Source organism: Balaenoptera musculus, chromosome 20 (assembly GCF_009873245.2).
Source record: "Balaenoptera musculus isolate JJ_BM4_2016_0621 chromosome 20, mBalMus1.pri.v3, whole genome shotgun sequence".
NCBI lineage: Eukaryota > Metazoa > Chordata > Mammalia > Artiodactyla > Balaenopteridae > Balaenoptera > Balaenoptera musculus.
The window spans coordinates 19,084,854-19,104,198 of record NC_045804.1 but is presented as its reverse complement, the minus strand read 5'-3'; the positions used below and the strand labels follow the sequence as shown (position 1 = coordinate 19,104,198).

The window sequence follows — 19,345 nt, the reverse complement described above, 5'->3', positions numbered from 1 at the left end:
CACGAGTGGCTGCTGGAGCTGCCAAGCCTGGCCCAAGGGCTAGCTGTAGTGGTTGGTCCTTCTCAAGGTCACCTCAGGACAACACCTCCCATCAGCCAGAGGGCTGCAGAGAAGGGAGGGGGCTCTCCAGGGGAGGACCCCCTACAGGCCACTTGGGAATTCCACCTGGAAGTCAGCCAGGCAGGGGGCAGGGGAACGGCCCAGGCCTGGCTCTCCCACTAACCGATTTGGGGCAGTTCTCAAGGAGGAGTCAGTTTCCTCACCTACAAAATGGGATCCCACCACCTCGTGCCCAACCAATCTCAAAGATTTGGGGAGAGATCCTACATTAAAATTTTTTAAATTATTCTAGATTTCCAAGCTTATACAAAATTAAAGAATAATGAATCGCATGTACCCATTACCCAGCTTCAATGTCAACTCATGGTCAACCTATAACTATACTCACACTCTCTCCCCTAACCTCTGGGTTATTTTAAAAACAAAGCTGAGACATCATTTCACCCATAAATACTTCAGAATGAATCTCTTAAACGTATAGACTTAAAAAAAAAAAAAAAACCCACAATACCACTATCACCCCTTAAAAAGTTAACCATAATTCCTTAATATTATCAAATATCTCATCAAATTTCCCCCAATTGCTCATAAATGCTTCTTACAGTTCTCTAGTTTGGATTTGAATCAAATAGGTCAACACATTACATCTGCTTGATAGATGTCTAAATTTCTTGAAACCTAGAGAGTTCCCATCTTTTCTCTTCTTGTAATTTTTTGTTGTTGAAGAAGAAACTGGGTTATCTGTTCTGTAGTTTCCCAATCTGGATTTTGGTAATTGTATCCCCATGTGTCATTTCACGTGTTCCTCTGTTCCTTTTATTTCCGATAAACTAGTCATTGGATTCAGGGAGCTTGATTTCTTGGCAAAAATAATACCCCATTGAGGTTCACATGTGTGGAGGGAGGGTCTATCTCTTTGTGATCTGAAGATTGAGCAGCAGTTCAGGTGTTACCAGTCTGATACTTTTCTTATAAAGCTCCCCCATCATGTAAGAGCTGAAACTATAAAACTCTTAGACAAAAACATAGACTGGTATGGGCAGTGGGCAGAAGCCAGACCCTGCAGGGTCTATCTGGGCTGAAGTGGAGGCATGGGGGAACAGGCAGAGTGATATTTTGGAAAGATCACTCTGGATGTTGAAGGACAGACTGGAGAGGGAAGCCGGACTCAGAGGGCTGAGTGCTGTGGGATTCCATTTATAGGACTTTCTGGAGGGCGTGGAACCAACTGTAAGGACAGGCAGCAGACCTGGGGTTGGGGAGGAGGGAGAGGGTTGACGGGGTGGGGGGTGGGGGGTGCGTCACAGGGACCTGTTGGAGGTAAGGTAACAGAGCCATTGTGTGCCTTGGTGGTGGCAGATCGTGCGTTTCTCAGGACTCCTTATCTCGCCAGGTAGCCCAGGACTTGCCAAGGACACGGATGCTGTCTGACTCATCTCCAGCTCCCAGGCCCTGTTAGAGTGACCTCCATAGCTTTAGATCCTGTCAGGAAACCTCACCTGGATGACAGTTCCCTGTCCATTCATTCATTTAACAAGCAATCCTTGGGCACCCACTATGGGCCAGGCTCCATGCTGGGCACCGGAAGCTCTCAGATGACCAAGAGGACCTCAAGAAACATCCAGGCTTGGCCAGCATGTGGCCTCGATCCATCCGACACATTCTCAAGGCCTTGACTGGTGCCCACCTCTCCTCTCTACTCCACCTAACCGTGCCTTGCCAGACAGAACTCACCCCTGTGAGTACCAAAAAATAATCTTTATTGTCACTAGTATAAAACAGAGATCAACTGGCCTCTCAGTCTGTACAAAGTGTGGAGTGTAAAGACCACCTGGGCTGCCCCCATTTCTCCCATAATGCCCTGCCCCAGAGCAGCGCCATGAAGGGGAGGTGCCCACCCAAGTGCCTTCCCTTAAGGAGAAGTTAAGGGTGGACCGGGCGGGGAGCACTTTCGGCCTGAGGGAGGCCAGGAGCAGAGTAGGAAACCGGAGTGGGGGAGCCCCCAGCCATTCATGATGACCCTGGCCCCACTTTCTGCCCCCTGTGAGTCCACCCTAGGAGCGGAGGTGGGTGGGCAGCCCAGAGTGCGCTGAGACGCAGGCCTGCCTGTGTGGTGGTCAGAGGGCCACGCGGGTGCAGCAGTGGCGCAGCAAGCAGGGCAGGATGCCGCGGTTCAGCTGGTGGAACTCCACAAGCTGCAGCAGGTCGGTGAAGCGAGTCTGGCCCTCGTCCATGCTGAAGTACAGGCGCCCCTCCTCCTCGCTCTGGGGTGTGGCCATAGGGGGTGGGAGGTCAGGGAGGGGCCCGGGGCCGAATGAGCTCCCTCCTGGGCCAGGGCTGAGGTCCTTACAGCTTGAGCAGGAGGAAGGAAAGAGCGGGAGACCCGAGGCACACTGGGGGCCAGGGTGGGGAGGGGGCCTGGTGAGGAGGACGGGTTGCTGGGAGTCCTGCATCTCCACTGCAGCAGGAACCTGGGACTACTCACCGGCAGGATGAGGTAATGTTTGACTTTCTGCACATGGCACAGCGAGAGGACAAAGCCCTGCGGGTTCCGCTGACTCTCTCGGACGAGGAACACGCTGCCAGCAGACAGGGCAATATTACCCGAGGACACACGGCTGCCACCTTGACCCAGGTCTCTCTTGTCCCCGGCGCTGCTGCCCTGCCCAGCCCTGCCCCTTACCCGTCTACCAGGCCCTGCTGCCCGATGAGCCGCTGGCTCTCCTCGCGGGAAATGCGTCCGTGGAACCAGGGCTGGGTGCGGTGGATGGCTGGGGTGAGGGAAGGCGGAGGGGCGGTCACTCCAGGGCGGGGACCCTCATTCTAACCCCCCCCCACCGTGAGGAATGCGCAGAGAAGCCATGGCAGTCCCCACCCCTGGGGACGGCGGGCCCTCACCCACCTGCACTGAGGCTCGTGCCCGAGCTCGGGGTGGGCAGGCTGAGACGGTGGTTCGTCTTCTTCTGCAGAGCAGTGGGGGACACGGGGGGTCAGGGCGTGGCTGGGGTATTACCAGCCCCTGAAGAATACAGAGACTCCTTCTGCAGCTGGGGGCCTCCCCTCTCCCCTCGCTTTCCTCTTCCCGCTCCATGGAAACCCACGTGGAGAGCAGGTCCCCAGTACAAACCCTCCAGGCCTGGGCCTCCTCCAGGGCGGCACTCAGAGCTTCCCGGGGGTTCTCGATGACACGCCCGGCGTGGCCAGAGAAGTCCATGGCCACCAGGGTGTTGTCTGAGACACTCCTCTGCAGATTGGACAGGATGGGGGGACGGGTCAAAACAGGACCCAAGTACCCTCGGCAAGGGGCCTGGGTGCCTCCCCCATCTCCCCACACTAACACCCCTGGGCACACTCACCAAGGGCGGGGAACCCACACAGGGTGGGCGCAGGTGGCGGCACAGGGCCTGCTGATAATTCTTATACAGCTGCACCCCATACTGGGGGGTGAAGAGAGAAAGAAGGCCGGAGGTCAAGCAGGTGCTGGGAGCTGGGCTGTGGGCCCCCCCCGACCCAGACCAGAGCTCCCCAAGAGCAGGGCTACATCTCTGCCCCTGGATAAGGGGCTTTCCTGAAGCCAGAGCTGAGACTCCAGCCTTGCACCAAGGATTCTGAGAGAGCAAGGTTGTGATGCCCCCTCATTCTGGAGACTTCCTGAGGGCAGAGCTATAACCCCTCCCTCACGCCAGGGATCCTCAGGGCTGGGCCAGCCCCCCAAGCCAGTGCCAGGACCTCACCTTGAAGAGGCGGAAGGCGGCTAACCAGCAGGTGCGGCTCTGTTCATCCTCACTGCAGAAGATGCGAAGCCCCTTGTGGCCATTTCGAAGCTTGTTTGGCTGCGGGGAGAGGAAACTGGCTGGTCCTATATCTGCCTTTAGGACCAGAGATCGTCTCCCATCTCCCGTCTCCCATCTCCGTGGGGCAGGGCAGGGTGCAGGGAGAGGAGTCTGGGGGTCCCAGAGGGAGCTTAGAAGCCCCAGGTAGGATCCTGGTGCCTGAGCAGCTCCTGCTCTCTCCCAGACCAGGCCAGGCTCTTCACCTTGATACAGAAGCCAAAGTCCGTGGGCATCCCGTAGAGCTTGCGGCCCTGGGTCACCACGTACACGTTGGACTCATTCACATCTGCTACATACTGCAGGTGCCTCGGATCCTGCACAGCACAAGTGAGCAAGACTTGGTAAAGGCAGACCCTATCCCCCATCACTGCCCTCCTAAGCCAGCTGGGGAGAATTCAGGCCCAGAGAGGAGCAGAGAAGTGCCCCAAGTCACACAGCACATAGAAGTAGAGTCAGGACTTGAACTCAGTTCACCTGCCTCTCCCACTGCTAACTCCTGAGGCAGGTAAGCTGGGAGGGAAAGAGGAGCAGCTGTGGGTTTCAGGGCCTAGAGGGTGAAAGGTCCAGGAGTTCCAACAGAGAAAGGGCAGCTCCTAGAAGGACCAGGGATGGGGTATCTGAGGGGCTGGGGCTGTCACCCTCAAGACCTCACCTTGGAGGTGCCCTTGGTGGAGTAATAGAGGCCAGACCGGCGTAGGAAGCAGAAGAAGCGTTTCCAAAGCTTGCGTCCTGACCCCCGTAGCTGCAGGAAGCCTTGGATCTCTGGGAAGCTGCCTGCATTCAAGAAGTTCTGAGGCCAGAGGAGAGCAGGGTGAGAGGCCTAGAGGTGGCCACACACACACACACACAGAGGCCTTCCCAGGACCTGCCTTTATGGCAGGAGGTGCTCCACATACATTTATTGTCTTCATTTAACAAAGAAACTGATGCTCAGGCAGAGAAAGTGACTTGTCCACAGTCACTTAGGGCTGCGCTGGGCTTTCCACCCCAAACAGGGAAGGCACAGGCTTAAGGGCCAAGAAGCACTGAGCATTCCTGCAGAGTCATGGATGTGCCGTGAAATGGGGGTGTCCCCTCACCTGGATGAGGTCTTCGTGGGATATGCCCGTGTGTGCGTCCAGACAGCTGGAGACCATCTTTTCTGGGAACAGGGAGTGCTGGGGGAGAAAGGAGCCAGGAGTCAGGGACTGAGGGTCCAGGGTGGGGATCAAGGTGTCCCGGTGCCCAGACCCCCCCCCTCACACACACTCACTGGGGTGCTCTTGAACAGCTCGTACTTGGCAAAGTTTTTCCGGAAGAGAAAGCGGCTGTCTCCGCCGATGGGCCAGGCAGCCTGCACTTCCGCCACCGACTCGTGGTCCTCCAAGACCCGCTCTAGGGTCAAGGGCAAAGAGCAGGGGTCAGTGGAGACCAACGAGGCCTCCCGGCTGGGCCACCGGCCTAGCCCAAGGTGTGAAGCATTGACTCCCGGGCCAGGCAGCCCCCTGCACCCCAACTCACCCAGTGCTAGGTGGGGGTGGCACTCCACCAGCCCCCAGTTCTCATCACTCAGGGCATGAGATCGCTGCACCAGCATCTCACACACGTAGCGAGCCGTGGCGCCCGCTGCCACCTCCACTGACCGGCAGGCCCCATCTTCGCTGTACACCTTTATGACCTGTGCCCCAGGAACGGCAGAAGACTCGGGGAAGGGCAAAGGATGGTTCTTTCCCATCCCCCGTCTGCTCTACCCTCAGGGATCCCTGACCAAATCCCCCCACCTCCTCCGAGGCGGCACTATATCCACCCCTGCCCCATAGCACCCCACGTTCCCTGCCTTCTCTTTCCCAGGACAACTCACATGGGGGCAGCTGGTGTCTCGAGGGAGCAGCCCCCTTGCACTGGAGGGCCCCCCAAGAATGGGGGTCTGTGAAGGAGGACTGCAGAGCTCGGGGAAGGGGTTGGGGATGGAGGGTAGAGAGGTTGACCGCAGCTCCTCCTGTCGAAGAAGTTTCCTGGGCGGTGTGGGGGGAAGGAGGGGGGAGTGAGGAGTTGACTTCAAGCTTCTGTGCGTTACCCCGGTGCTGACCACTGCCCCCCGGCCTCCCTCAGCCGTCACCCCATTTTACCTGCTGGTCGGAATGGGCAGAGGCTGGGACCTCTTCACCTCCCCAGACAGAAGAACATCGGGAGGCGGGGGAGTCCCAGGAGGGGTCCCAGGGGCCAGGTACAGGTCTTCTGAGGAGCTGCTGAGATGAGGTGGAGACAGACCCAGCTCCATGACATCTGAGGGAGAAGAGGGGGCTGACACAGCTGCTCTTGTGCCCCTGTCCTGGGGAGAGGGGCCAAGAGGACCCAGACCTCCCGACTTCACCCTGCTGTCAAGGTGACCCCGGAGTGTACACAGCACCTCCTTGCTCCCCCCTAACTGGCATTCCCTGGAGCCTTTGAGGAAGGGTAGATTGTGCCCATTTTACTCAAGGGGACACTGAGTTCCCGAGAAGGAAGCATGGTTGCCCCATCACAGGTGAGCCAGGGAGTGGAGCCCGGCGTCTGGGCTCCAAGTCCAGCGCTCTTCCTTAGGCCCAGGGTGCCCGGGGCAGAGCTGTGAGGCCCCCACCACAAGCCAGGCAGCAGCAACAGACTCCACAACCAAAGACGGTCTGGGGCTCAGGGTCTCGGTGTCACCCTTTCTGAACGTGGGGCACTCACTCCTCTGGGCTCTGCCCCAGGTTTTTCCAGTGCTTTGTTGTCAGAGCCTGTTGTGGCAACGCCTGCCCAAGTGCTGAGTGATGCACAGAAGGGGAGAAGGAGGTGCGGAAGGACAGGAACCAGGAGGGCAGGAGGCGGGCTCAGCTGCTGTGAGAGGGAGAAAGCCAGCCTGGGGACCCTGGCCCTAGCAGCCCCCAGACCTTGTGTGCCTTCCCCCGGCCCCTCCTCCTGCCTAACTTTCTTAAGGCCTCAATGCCGAGCTACTTCCTCTGAGAAGCCTTCCTGGATTTTCCACATTCCGACTGAAGGGCTCCCTCTCCGCACTGTGCTGGGGCCTCTGCGCCAATTACTGTGCACCTGTCTTATCCACCCACTGGTCTGAAGATGCCCGGCCACCCCAGGCAAGGCCAGGATCTTACCCATGTCTTATCACCCACAGGCACTACACAGGCATCCTGGACGAGTAAGGAGAGAAGAGATGGGGCAAAGAAGCCCACTAGCAGGTAGAGGCATTGCAGGCCCCTCCTCCACAGGAACCAAGACCCTTCTGGCTGGGCTGAGACCTGGGAGGACCTGGGAGGACCTGGGAGGACCTGGGAGGACTCACAGTTCAGCCCCCTGCTTGCTCTCCAGACACTGGGCCAGTGTTGTTAGGTGCCTAAGAAACCTGGGATTGACCTCCCCAGGATGAGGCAGGTCCCCAACCCTTAAGTGAGGGCATGAGGAGATTTTGGGGACAGGTGAGTCAGGGTGGGGTGGGACAGCACTGCCTGGGGCTCTCCATTCAACCTTGACTCATCTGCACAACTTCCTGGCTTAGGAGAAACACAAACAACCCTGCCTCTACCCACCCCCTCCACTCCCGCCCCCAACCTACTGGCCTGGGAGGAATGGGGGAGGGGCCAGGAACAGGATGGGGGAGGAGGAGTATGTGGGGGGGGGGCGCTGAGGCTCCTCTGACATCATCTCCTCCTCCCCACCCTTGGCCTAACTCCAACTCCTCCAGCACAGGTGGCACCTGCAATGGGCCCCAGTAGCCACCACCCAGCCCAGGAGCCCCCTCACCCAGGAGGGAGAGAAGAAAGGCCTGGCCTGGATTCAGAAGCCCATCTGGAGTTGAGCTGACCTCTCAGGGGTGCCCCTAGTGCACCCAAAGTAACCCAAAGAAACATGCAGCGCTCCTTCTCCTGTCTGGGGCCCAGCAGACTTTCATTCTGCTGCTGCTGCCCACACTTAGCACCCAGGACTCAGCTGGCCCATGGGGCTCATCCTCATCACCCCTGGGGGATGAGGGTCCTTCTAATTAATACACTCTCCTGGGTGTCCTGGCCAGAAGTGTACTCAGGAGCAGGAGTAGAAAGTCAAGACACACAAGAGGACAGACACAGACAGGCAGACAGGGAAAGGTCAGGAGAGAGAGCCAGGGAGGGTCCTGCCAGGAAGGGGAAGACACCCCCACCATCGAACATCAAGAGACACCAGCGCATCAACACTCCACTCGCACCCCTGTCTAACCTCTGGCAGACAGCCCTGGTGACTTCGTTCCGAGGAGGACTAGGGGAGGGGTTGCAGGAGCGACCTCCTCCAGGAAGCCAGAGACCAACAGTGGGGTGGTCTGGGACCCAGAGGGAAGAGGAATCTGGGCAGCATTTGGAAGGGAAGAGGGTAGATTTAAGTCAGACTAGAGTCTGGCCTCTGTGGGCAGGAAGGCTGACTCAAGATGGGTTTAGCCTTCAGATCCCTCCACCCTGCTCTCCAGACCCTTCTAAGGCAAGACAGGAATGGGGCAGTCGGGACCAAAGAGAAGAGGGAGCCGGAACGGGGTCCTAGCTGTCCCGCTTGGGCAGCCTCCACCCCCATCGCCAAGAGATCTAAAGCTTTCAAACTGGGGCCCTGGGAAGGTTATATTGAAGAAATCGACCCCCCAAATCAATCTGTCCCCTCATTACTGCGAATCCCAGCTGCGGCTTCCCCAGTAGCCTCTCGTGCCCTGGCGGCTCCGGCCCCACCCTCCTCCCCGTCCTCCAGGCCTTCAGCCTCCTTGTTTACTTCCTGAATCTTGCCCCACCTGGCTGGCCCCGAGGGCGGGTGGCAGGGCCCAGTGTATGAGGCTCGTAGAAAACAAGGCCACCTTCGGTACCTCCCAGGGTGGGGGGAGGGGCTGGAAGCGCCGGGAGGTGGCGGGAAGGCCCCGGCCTGGCCCAGGACCCCACGCCCCGCCCCCATCGGGTTTCAGTGTTGGGGGGAAAAGGCTTTACCCGTGGGGGAGCCCTTAGGGTGAGGGCCCAGGTGAGGAGGCGGGAAACCCCTAGATGACCCGGAGCTGCGGGGAGGGCCCCGGACCCTGAGGCCCCGCCCACTCCCTAACTAGGGAAAAAACGCCCAATGGGAGTCAGGGGGGCAGCTCTTTTAAAGTTTAATTTGGGAAGAATGCTAGAGTGTCTGCGGAGTTAATCATTAAAGGCTGCTAGCCTTCACGGGGGGCCTCCCCAGCAGGATATCAGGGGGAGAGGGGCGAGCAGAGTCCAGGACAGGCAGACCAAGAGGGGGCATTCTTGAGGGGCAGTGGGTTGCAAGGCCTGACAATGGCGGGCAGGTGCATTCTCCATCCCCAACGCGCCAGGGAGACCCAGACTCGGACCGGGTCTTTCCTCAGCCTACTCAGACAGACGAGGCAGCCCTCCCCGCCCCGCACGCACACACACACTCTCCCCAGGCCCCACCGAGCTGCAGATCCCCCAGCATCTAGCCCTCCAGCCTGCCGAGACCACTTCTTTCTGAAGCCAGAAGAGACCACCCCCCGCCCCCCGGGCCTGCCCCACACCCACCTTCCCACCCGAGGGCAGGGCCCTGTGTTCCTGAGTCAGGATACAATCCAGAGAGACGGAGCTCTAGCAATTAAGAGAATCCCTCTCCTTTACTGCCCTCCAAATTGGAGGGTGCCCCGCTGCCCCCGCGGAGACGTCTGTCTTTAATAAAGACTTGGGGGGAACTCAAACTGGGGTCAAGTCAGACAGAGCAAGGGAGAGACCTGGGGCAGCTCCCTCGGTACTCGGACTCCTCTCCTAGCTCTCTTTCTGGGAGTGTGGGGAGGAGCTAGTTTCAGCGGGAAAGCCGCGTCTCCAGGGGGAGAGAATCTGGTATCTTGCTTCCCCGGCCCCATCAGCTGGTTCGTGAGTGTGTTTGGGGTAGGGGAGGTTAGGGAGGGGGAGATGCGGAGAAGGACGAAGGAATAGGCAGAACAGGAAATGAGAATAGGGAAACACCGGGGGTAGATGGTGAGGAGGGGGCGGGATGGGAGACTGGAGAAAAAGAGAAAGCGAGGCCGCTAGAGCAACACAGCAGGAGGCCGAATCTTTTTCCATATTGATCCTGCATCTGCCGGTGCTTCCCGCCCCCAAGATGAAGTGTCCGCTCTGGTCCTTACCTGGACCCTGGGTGTTGGTACACCTGGCTGGGGCCACCGGTTTAGGGAGGGAGACTCCAAGCCCTTAATTACCTGTCCCCCTCCTGTCCCCGCCCTTGGCCTGACATCACTGAGGGGGGAAGGGGAGGGGGAGCCAGGCGGCCGCCCGTCCTGTCCACCTGGGCATCCGGCCAGCCAGCTCCTGGCCCTGAGACTGGCACAGCCTGGGGCCCTGGTGCGGCTGGCGGTGGGAGCAGGTTGTCGTCTGGGACCGATCTCGGTCCCCTTACCTGGAGGAGCCCCAGCAGGACACAGGGTTCGAAGTCCGGCTCTGTCTAGGAACATCAGATACCTGGACTTGATTTCAAATCCGCTCCCTCTTCTCTACAGGTGGTAGGAGGGTGTCCTGACTTTGGACGCAGAAGTGGGGCCAGGCTGAGCTTCTGTTGTCCAGGCTCCTGGCCCAAGGAAACAAATTATCCTGGGCAGGTGGGGGCGGGGCCTGAAGGAGGGGCAGGGGAGGAGGAAGCACAGGAGGAGGGGCGGGGACTCCCTGACACTCTATGCTGGCTGGGATTGTTTTTGTCCTTCTTAGCAGGTGCCAGGGGAGAGACAGTCGAACTGAACAGCCTCGAGAGCGAAGATCTAGGATCCTCAGGACCTGGGAGGGAGGGACTGGGGCCTGGAAAGTCAGGGGAAATGTCCCTGCCCTCTCTTCCCCATTCCCCTCCCCAAACCTGGTCTGTTCATTGGCCAATTTAGGGGGCCTGTCTGCTGCTCAGGGTCCTACCCCCTGGAGCAAAGGGCACTCTGTGAAAGAGAGAAGCCAGCCAGAGGGAGTCCAGCAACATAGCCTGCCCCTTGACCTCCAGCCACAGTCTGGCCACCCAGGCTGCACCCTGGCCCCTCAGAGGCACCCAGCATGTATCTTCCCTTCTAAGCAAGGTCCAGGGTCTCAGCGTCCCCTTCTAAAATCGAAGGGGTTAGGCAAGGTCTCATAGCGGGAGGAGTGATTTGGGGAAAGCTCTGGCCAGGTGCCAGGGGACTCCCTTAGCGCTCTCCTTCAGCACTAGGCAAACACAGGGGTGGAGAGAGGGCCTGGAAGGCTGAGATCAAAGGCAGCAGCCGCCTCCCAGCCCAAGTGGGTGACAGTGGGTTAACCAACAATTCATAGGGGTGATAAGAGGTCTGCCCTGGGGGACCAAGAAGGAGTGGCTCCAGGCTCAACTTTCTCCAAACTGGGTTTTCCTTGGAAAAACCAGTACAAGTGGACTAAGCAAAGATGTGGGGGAGGGGGCATGGTCACCCGGGCCACTGGACAGCTTGTGCAAAACACAGTAGACAACCCACTCAATCATTCCTTCATCCACTCAACTAATATTTGTTAAGTACCTAGTATATGCCAACCCCATGCTTGGCACTGGGGATACAGTGAGCAACAAAACAGACCCCACCCTTATCTTCATGCAGCCCAATCAGGGAGACTGGTGTTAATCAAAGAATCACACAAATAATAAGAAATGACAGGAGAGGGCTTCCCTGGTGGCGCAGTCGTTAAGAATCCGCCTTCCAATGCAGGAGACACGGGTTCGAGCCCTGGTCCGGGAAGATCCCACATGCCGTGGAGCAACTAAGCCCGTGTGCCACAACTACTGAGCCTGCACTCTAGAGCCCGGGAGCCACAACTACTGAGTCTGCGCTCTAGAGCCCACAAGCCACAACTACTGAGCCTGCGTGCCACAACTACTGAGCCTGCGTGCCACAACTACTGAGCCTGTGCTCTAGAGCCCACGAGCCACAACTACTGAAGCCCGTGCGCATAGAGCCCGTGCTCCGCAACAAGAGAAACCACCGCAATGAGAAGCCCACGCATAGCAACAAAGAGTAGCCCCCGCTCGCTGCAACTAGAGAAAGCCGGTGTGCACCAACGAAGACCCAACGCAGCCAAAAATAAATTAATTAATTAACTTAAAAAAAAGAAAGAAAGAAATGACAGGAGACAACTATGCTGGGAGAATGGCTTACCCAGGGAGTTAGGGAAGACTTCTCTGTAGAAGTGACAATTGAGCAGAGGGGAAGTTGTCTGGGGCAGAGTGGAGATTTGGATTGGTGGATGGGAAGTGGCGGGGGTGGGGGGGTGCACCTTTCATGATGATGGAACAAGTGCCAAAGACCTTGACTAAACGGGACAGAGCATGCGGAGGCAGAGTGGAGTGGAGAAGGAAGGAGAGGAGGCCACACAGGTGCAGCTGAGCAGGTGTGGAAAGTGTGGGGAAAGACTTTGTACTCAGCTCTGTTTCTCAAAGCGTGGCCTGTGACCACGGCCTCCAAATCTCCCTAGGCTTGTATAAAAAAAACAGATCCCTGGGCCCCTCCCCAACTACTGAATCTCGGTCTCTGGGGCCAAGACCCAGGAATGTGTGGTACTGACAAGCCCTCGGGTGGTTGTTCTGTAAACCGGGTTTAAGAGCCATCCATCCTGTCTGTCCAGACCAGCAGGAACTATGGGCAGAGGCCAGACCCTGCAGGGTCCATCTGGGCTGAAGTAGAGGCACAGAGGAGCAGGCAGATCTATATCTTGGAAAAATCACTCTGGATGTTGAAGGATAGGTTGGAGAGGGAAGCCAGACTCGGAGGGCTGAGGGCTATAGGATTCCATTTATATGACTTTCTGGAGGGGGCAGAATGCTAAGGACAGAAAGCAGATCTGGAGTTGGGGAGGAGGGAGAGGGGTTGACAGCAGAGGAGCTTATGAGGAGGTAATGGAGATGTGTGTATCTCGGTCATGGTGGCGGATGTACAACAGGACTCACAGCACTGTACACTCAAGAGGATGTGTATTACTGTGTATAAATGATACCTGAATTTCTTAAATAAAAAAAGAAACAACAACAAAAAAGAATAGATTTATAGATCAGTAGAACAGAATCAAGAGTCCAAGTAAAACCCCTTACATTTCTGGTCAATTGATTTTTTTTCCCTTAATATCAACTCTTTCTTTCTTTCTTTCTTTCTTTCTTTTTGGCTGTGTTGGGTCTTAGTTGCGGCACGCATGCTCTTCCTTGCGGAGCACGGGCTTCTCTCTAGTTGTGGCGTGCAGGCTCAGTTGCCCTGCAGCATGTGGGATCTTAGTTCCCCGACCAGGGATCGAACCCAAGTCCCCTGGTTTGGAAGGCGGATTCTTAACCATGGGACCACCAGGGAAGTCCCTGGTCAACTGATTTTTGACAAAGGTGCCAAGACAATTCAATGGGGAAAAGGATAGTCTTTTTGATAAATGGTTCTGGGACAACTGAATATCCACATGCCAAAAGATGTATTTAGATCCTTCCTTTATATGATGTACAAATGTTAACTCAAAATAGGCCATAGACCTAAATGTAAGAGCTAAAACTATAAAACTTCTAGAAGAAATTATGCGGGAAAATCTTCCTACCTAGGGTTAGGCAGAGATCTCACATGCAACAGCAAAAGCACAAATGACAAAAGAAAAAATTGATAAATTATACTTTACCAAAATTTTAAAATTGTGCACTTCAAAAGACACCATTAAGAAAATTAAAAAAAACAACAACAACAACAACTTGTGGAAGACTGGAGGAAAATAATTGCAAGTCGTATGTTTGATTAGGGACTTTGTATCCAGAATAGAGTTGACCCCTGAACAATACAGGGGTTAGGGGCACCGATGACCCCTGAGCAGTTGAAAATCTGAGTATAACTTTAGAGCCAGCCCTCCCTATCCAGTTTCCATCTACAGATTCAATCAACCTTGGATCAAATCCACATATAAGTGGACCCATGCAGTTCAAACCTGTGTTGTTCAAGGGCCAACTGTATATAAAGAACTCTTAAAAATCAACACTAAAGAGACAAACAATCCTATTAAAAATGAACAAAAAGGGACTTCCCTGGTGGCGCAGTGGTTAAGAATCCGCCTGCCAATGCAGGGGACACGGGTTCAAGCCCTGGTCCGGGAAGATCCCACATGCCGCAGAGCAACTAAGCCAGCGCACCACAACTACTGAGCCTGCGCTCTAGAGCCCGCGAGCCACAACTACTGAAGCCTGCGCGCCTAGAGCTCATGCTCCGCAAAAAGAGAAGCCAACGCACTGAGAAGTCCGCGCACGGCAATGAAGAGTTAAAAGAATGAAATTAGAACACTTCCTAACACCGTACACAAAAATAAACTCAAAATGGATTAAAAACCTAAATGTAAGGCCAGACACTATCAAACTCTTAGAGGAAAACATAGGCAGAACACTCTATGACATAAATCACAGCAAGATCCTTTTTGACCCACCTCCTAGAGAAACGGAAATAAAAACAAAAATAAACAAATGGGACCTAATGAAACTTAAAAGCTTTTGCACAGCAAAGGAAACCATAAACAAGACAAAAAGACAACCCTCAGAATGGGAGGAAATATTTGCAAACGAAGCAACTGACAAAGGATTAATCTCCAAAATATACAAGGAGCTCATGCAGCTCAATATCAAAAAAACAAACAACCCAATTAAAAAATGGGCAGAAGACCTAAATAGACATTTCTCCAAAGAAGATATACAGATTGCCAACAAACACATGAAAGGATGCTCAACATCACTAATCATTAGAGAAATGCAAATCAAAACCACAATGAGGTATCCCCTCACACCTGTCAGAATGGCCATCATCAAAAAATCTACAAACAATAAATGCTGGAGAGGGTGTGGAGAAAAGGGAACCCTCTTGCACTGTTGGTGGGAATGTAAATTAATACAGCCACTATGGAGAACAGTATGGAGGTTCCTTAAAAAACTAAAAATAGAACTACCATATGACCCAGCAATGCCACTACTGGGCATATACCCTGAGAAAACCATAATTCAAAAAGAGACATGTGGACTTCCCTGGTGGTTAAGAATCCGCCTGCCAATGCAGGAGACACGGGTTCGAGCCCTGGTCAGGGAAGATCCCACGTGCCGCGGAGCAACTAAGCCCGTGTGCCACAGCTACTGAGCCTGCACACCACAACTACTGAAGCCCATGCACCTAGAGCCCGTGCTCCACAACAGGAGAAGCCACCGCAATGAGAAGCCCACGTACCCCAACAAAGAGTAGCCCCCGCTCACCACAACTAGAGAAAGTCCACGCGCAGCAACGAAGACGCAACGCAGCCAAAATAATTAATTAATTAATTAATTAAAAATAAAATAAAATAAAATGCTATCAGCTAGTGAGAAATGGCAACTACTCCATACCATCACCCAACCCCAGGCCCTGGGTCCGCTTGCCCCACTTTCTCTTCCTTTTTTAAACTGGAAAGCGCTTTGCAGTCTAAGACATGTCATTAGATTAAATAAGACCGTGCAGTCCAGCGGACACTAGGTGCGGGGCAAGTCGGGCGCTGGGAACGCAGGCCAGGAGAGTTGGTCTGGACCCATCCTCCCAGCCCAGCTCTCCAGCTGGTGACAGTGTCAAAACAAAGCAGCAGCAGCCGCCTGAAGGGGGCGCCCGGATGTAACGCGCGGCCCCGCCCCGTCACGTGCCTGCGGCGTCGCGTCACACCCGGAAGCAGCTGCAGTGGGGAGCCGGCAGTAATGAGCGGGGAGACAGGGCCGGCGTCCGTAGCGCCCCCTCCCGGGGAGGTCGAACCGGGCAGTGGGGTCCGCATCGTGGTTGAGTACTGGTGAGGGGCTCCGGCCAGTGGGGGAATCCGGGCCGGAGGAGGGTGGGTCCACCGGAGGTACCGTCCCCGAAACCCAAGCGGACCTCAGGTATCTTCTCCCTAGTGAACCCTGCGGCTTCGAGGCGACCTACCTGGAGCTGGCGAGTGCCGTGAAGGAGCAGTATCCTGGCATCGAGATCGAGTCGCGCCTGGGGGGCACAGGTGAGGCCTCAGAACACCTGCTGAGTCAGTGTTCTAAATCCCAGCTCTACCACTTTCTAGCTCTGGCATTGGCTGTTTTATATAGTGTCCAGCAGTGTCTGGCACATAGTAAAATGTCCATGTAACTTGAGTGAGGGGGGGTTACAGATGAAGCCTGTTGGGAAAAACGGGTGAGACTGAAGTGTAGGGTTGGAGGGGAGGGAACCCTCTATTGAGTTACATAGCCAAGTTCAAAGGAAGGACACACAGGTGATGCCTCCCTATGTTCCTTTGGCTTGACCCAGGGTTAGGAAGCGGATGGGGCCCGTGAAGGACATGAAGGAGGAGCCTATGTTAAGTCTGAGTGTGGAGGGCCTCCCCTGACTTTTGCCTGTTCTCAGCATACAATTCATTCATCCGTTTATTTAATACCAGGGGCCTTTGAGATCGAAATCAATGGACAGCTGGTGTTCTCCAAGCTGGAGAATGGAGGCTTTCCTTATGAGAAAGATGTGAGTACTTGCAATGCTGGGAAGACCCCTGGTTCACCCTGCCCCTACAATGAACGCATCATCCCATTCCACATCTCTGCCCTCTAGCTCATTGAGGCCATCCGAAGAGCCAGTAACGGAGAACCCCTAGAAAAGATCACCAATAGCCGCCCTCCCTGCGTCATCCTGTGACTACACGTGATTCTGGGTTCCTGCTCTCTTCTGGGATCCAAGCCTTGGTCGCCCCTTTGGTTCTGCTGAGGGCTCCCTACTGCCTCTTTCACCGCACTTAGCTCCCTGTAGCTAAGAGACCCTGGCCTCCACTTTGCCCCTTTGGGTACCAGGAGGGTTCTGCGGTCTTAGGGGTGAAAGAGAAGACCCTCTCCATGGACATTTCTACAGCCACCTTATACCCCTTTCCCAGGATCAGTGCCCACAAAAACCTGCTCCCCTCTCCAGCTTAGCCATACCCGTCAGATGCTACCATAGTTCTAATTTATTTTCCACTAACCCCAGGCAATGTCAGCTATTGGCAATAAAGTGGCACTGCAAACACCAGTGCCCACTAGTGTGTGTTTTTATGTCCAGTTTGGGACTGTGGGAAGGGAGGAGAGGGAGACAGAGGCCAGCCCAACCTTTATACCACCAACGTGATCGTGCTGTCTGGGTGGGTTTTTTCTGGATAGCTACTTCTAATTCAACGATTTCCTTGCCAAGGCAAGGAAAATGAGTCACACAGTAGACACTGCCTCTTCTTTCCTCCATCCTTCCCCGACTACCCCTACCTACAGGGAGGAAATTACCCCATTCTGGTGGGTGGCCTTAGGAGTTTCTTTTTTTCTAAGCAAGAATGATCTGGTCATCAAAGGGCTCTCAGGTCAGAATCCCAACCAGTTTCCCCCCAACCCAAGAGCCAGGAAACTGGCAGTAGGCTCCCCATTCAAGCTTTCCGAAGATTCCTAGCCAGTCCCTCCAGGAAAGATGAACTGAATGTAGGTTAGGAGGTGAGCAGTAAAGGAATGGCTCAGAGCCACCCCAGACATAGGCTGGTGTCCAGCTGTTTTCCAAAATATATTTGCAAATGGAGAAAGTGGGTATGGAGAAGGGACATTCCTCCCGCAACCCCAGGGACTGCCCCCCCACCCCGCTTCCACAATACCCACTCTCCACCGAGTCCTTATTTCATCTTAAAAAAAATAATAAAATAAAACAACCAAAAAAACATAAGTAAAAACAAAACCAAAAAAGCACTCTGTACAGGGACCGGATCTGGGCGCTGCTGCTGTCCCCTTCTTCTTAGGGGCAGAGCTGGGTCTCAGGGAGTCTCTGCTCTGGTTCCTAGACACCCTCTTGGGGCCTCTTCCCCTCCTAGGCTCAGCTTCCCTGTCCTTCAGTGTCAGGTTCTGGAAGAAGTCAGGCTGGGCTGCTCCCTCAGGTAAGGAGACTGGCTGTGGCATCCAGTGGACCCTAGTGGCTGCGGCAGGGCTCCAGCATCAGTCCAGACTCCCCGGTGCCGCCCCCTCTTCCAGCCAGGCTGGGCGGCTCTCAGCCACCTGCGAGTTGGAAGAGGAAGGAAGACTGCTGGCATCGCAGGCTGCCCTGGCTGTGATCCAAGGGTCCTCTCCCTGCCTCGTCCCGACGCGGGCCAGAAGTCAGGCCTTCCACACTCCCTGAGGGGCCAGCAGGGCCTCAGCGGCCCGGGCCTTTTGGCTCATACTGGCATGTCCAGACCCAGGTACTCGGGGTTCTCTGCTGTAGGGGTCCCTTCAAAGGTGCTGGGTGGAGAGCCCCGCTCTGATGGGTCCTGGTCCCAGTAATAGAGGTTGTCAAAGGCTGGGCTGAAGGCCGGAGAAGGGTGGGACTGAGGGGCAGCCCTGCCCTGGGGTGCCAAGTACTCGGGGTTCTCCACGGCAGCCCCAAAGGCAAAAATGTCTTTGACAACCCCATTCTTCCCAGGGGAGAGAGTCTTGGGCCTTTCCAGAGTGGAACCGGCAGGTCGAGGAGGAGGCCGAGGACCTTCGAGGGGTGAAGGGGGCTGTGGCCGAACCTCTGGCTGGTTCACGTACTCTGAAAGGACAAGAGAAGGAGGCTTGTTAGGGGGAGGAGCCCGTGTGTTCTGGCTGCTGCCCCTGTGGGCTGAGCAGCCCCGATCCCCACCTCCCAGCCTCTCAGCTCGGGCCTGGACTCCATACCGGGCTGGGGGCTGCAGGTCAGGGGGGCAACGTAGCCATCGGTCTCGGGAGGAAGCGGTACTGTGGGGTCCTCGCTGTACCGCTGTAGAGGGCTGGAGTCATGTTGGGGGAGGTTCTGCAGCCCCTTGGCTGCCCCCATTCCCAAGTCGCCGTCAAACACGTCAGAGCCAGCGCCTTCGGAAGGTGCCAGTGGAGACCTGGGGGGCTCCTCCTCCGAGGGCGCCAGACCCAGCGTCAGCTCACCACCGCCACTCTGAGGACGAGAGAGAAGGCCATAATGGGGGTCATTCATGATGGAGACTCCACGGGAGGTGACAGGGTCACAGGAGATAAAAGAAAGTCGCCTTCGGGGTTTGACACAGTCACTGTGGCAAGAATGGGGTCACAGTTGGAAAGCAGTAGGAATCCTTCTTGGGGATAATGGGGTCTCCTCCCTGAGAGGTGATGGTTGGGGGACATTGGAGAAAGGGACTCTAGTCCACTGGGGTCGGGAGAAGTAACCAGACACACCCGCCACACTGTGACCGGGGGCACTGACCCTGGTGGATGTGCTGCGGTGCCTGCGGTGGGCTGTGCCCCCGGAACCCGGGGCAGGGTCTGGGCAGAAGAAGCCTTGCTGGGGTACCAGGTACTCCTCAGCATCCACCAGGTCCCCCATGTCGTCATCCTCCAGCAGTGAGCGGTAGAAGGTGCTGTCCAAGGGGCTGGTAGGGCCCAAGTCTTCATTCTGGGGAGGCGGGAGACAGAGCGTGGCAGCCTCTCCCCAGCCCAGCCTCCCGAGGGAGGCTCAGGGAGTGCCAGAGGTCTGACGAGTCAGGCAA

General features: G+C 55.9%; 3 protein-coding genes and 1 long non-coding RNA gene across 6 annotated transcripts in view; 2 read left to right on the top strand and 2 right to left on the bottom strand.

The window, feature by feature from the left end:
- Positions 1-691: 691 nt before the first annotated feature.
- On the bottom strand, positions 692-10,694 carry GRB7 (growth factor receptor bound protein 7). 2 transcript variants are annotated; one of them, XM_036835697.1, is made up of 15 exons: positions 10,281-10,694; positions 6,002-6,158; positions 5,734-5,887; positions 5,394-5,550; positions 5,146-5,267; positions 4,973-5,050; positions 4,546-4,683; positions 4,097-4,207; positions 3,795-3,893; positions 3,417-3,497; positions 3,188-3,304; positions 2,963-3,023; positions 2,744-2,831; positions 2,546-2,639; positions 1,804-2,324 (listed from the first exon to the last, which is right to left on the bottom strand). In XM_036835697.1, the coding sequence occupies exons 1-15, from the start codon at positions 10,333-10,335 to the stop codon at positions 2,178-2,180; spliced, it is 1,659 nt and encodes a 552-aa protein (XP_036691592.1). In that variant the 5' UTR covers positions 10,336-10,694; the 3' UTR covers positions 1,804-2,177. The 2 variants fall into 2 exon arrangements, with proteins under 2 accessions (XP_036691591.1, XP_036691592.1); XM_036835696.1 differs by lacking the exons at positions 1,804-2,324; positions 10,281-10,694 and adding an exon at positions 692-1,512.
- Positions 6,592-19,345, top strand: part of LOC118886256 — a 14,253-nt gene continuing 1,499 nt past the window's right edge. Inside the window, exons 1-2 of the long non-coding RNA XR_005017694.1 lie at positions 6,592-6,733; positions 8,009-8,013. This is a non-coding gene — a long non-coding RNA (uncharacterized LOC118886256). The remainder of the gene's footprint in view (positions 6,734-8,008; positions 8,014-19,345) is intronic.
- MIEN1 (migration and invasion enhancer 1) lies at positions 15,526-16,892 on the top strand. The gene is made up of 4 exons (XM_036835699.1): positions 15,526-15,661; positions 15,765-15,862; positions 16,277-16,353; positions 16,441-16,892. The coding sequence occupies exons 1-4, from the start codon at positions 15,573-15,575 to the stop codon at positions 16,522-16,524; spliced, it is 348 nt and encodes a 115-aa protein (XP_036691594.1). The 5' UTR covers positions 15,526-15,572; the 3' UTR covers positions 16,525-16,892.
- ERBB2 (erb-b2 receptor tyrosine kinase 2) overlaps positions 16,998-19,345 on the bottom strand; it is a 23,031-nt gene continuing 20,683 nt past the window's right edge. For both annotated transcript variants that reach the window (XM_036835694.1, XM_036835695.1), the window contains 3 exons: positions 19,063-19,251; positions 18,525-18,777; positions 16,998-18,399 (listed from right to left, as the gene is read on the bottom strand). In XM_036835694.1, the coding sequence (XP_036691589.1) occupies positions 18,044-18,399; positions 18,525-18,777; positions 19,063-19,251 (798 nt within the window). In that variant the 3' untranslated portion in view covers positions 16,998-18,043. The remainder of the gene's footprint in view (positions 18,400-18,524; positions 18,778-19,062; positions 19,252-19,345) is intronic.

Excerpts from the sequence above, each read along its gene's own strand:
- GRB7 (XM_036835697.1), bottom strand. The coding sequence starts at position 10,335 with ATGTTCCTAGACAGAGCCGGACTTCGAACCCTGTGTCCTGCTGGGGCT. Across the intron at positions 5,268-5,393 it reads CCACCCCCACCTAGCACTGG|AGCGGGTCTTGGAGGACCAC; the intron begins GTGAGTTGGGGT and ends CCTTGACCCTAG. Across the intron at positions 3,024-3,187 it reads AGGAGGCCCAGGCCTGGAGG|AAGAAGACGAACCACCGTCT; the intron begins GTTTGTACTGGG and ends ACTGCTCTGCAG.
- MIEN1 (XM_036835699.1), top strand. The coding sequence starts at position 15,573 with ATGAGCGGGGAGACAGGGCCGGCGTCCGTAGCGCCCCCTCCCGGGGAG. Across the intron at positions 15,662-15,764 it reads CGCATCGTGGTTGAGTACTG|TGAACCCTGCGGCTTCGAGG; the intron begins GTGAGGGGCTCC and ends TCTTCTCCCTAG. Across the intron at positions 15,863-16,276 it reads GTCGCGCCTGGGGGGCACAG|GGGCCTTTGAGATCGAAATC; the intron begins GTGAGGCCTCAG and ends ATTTAATACCAG.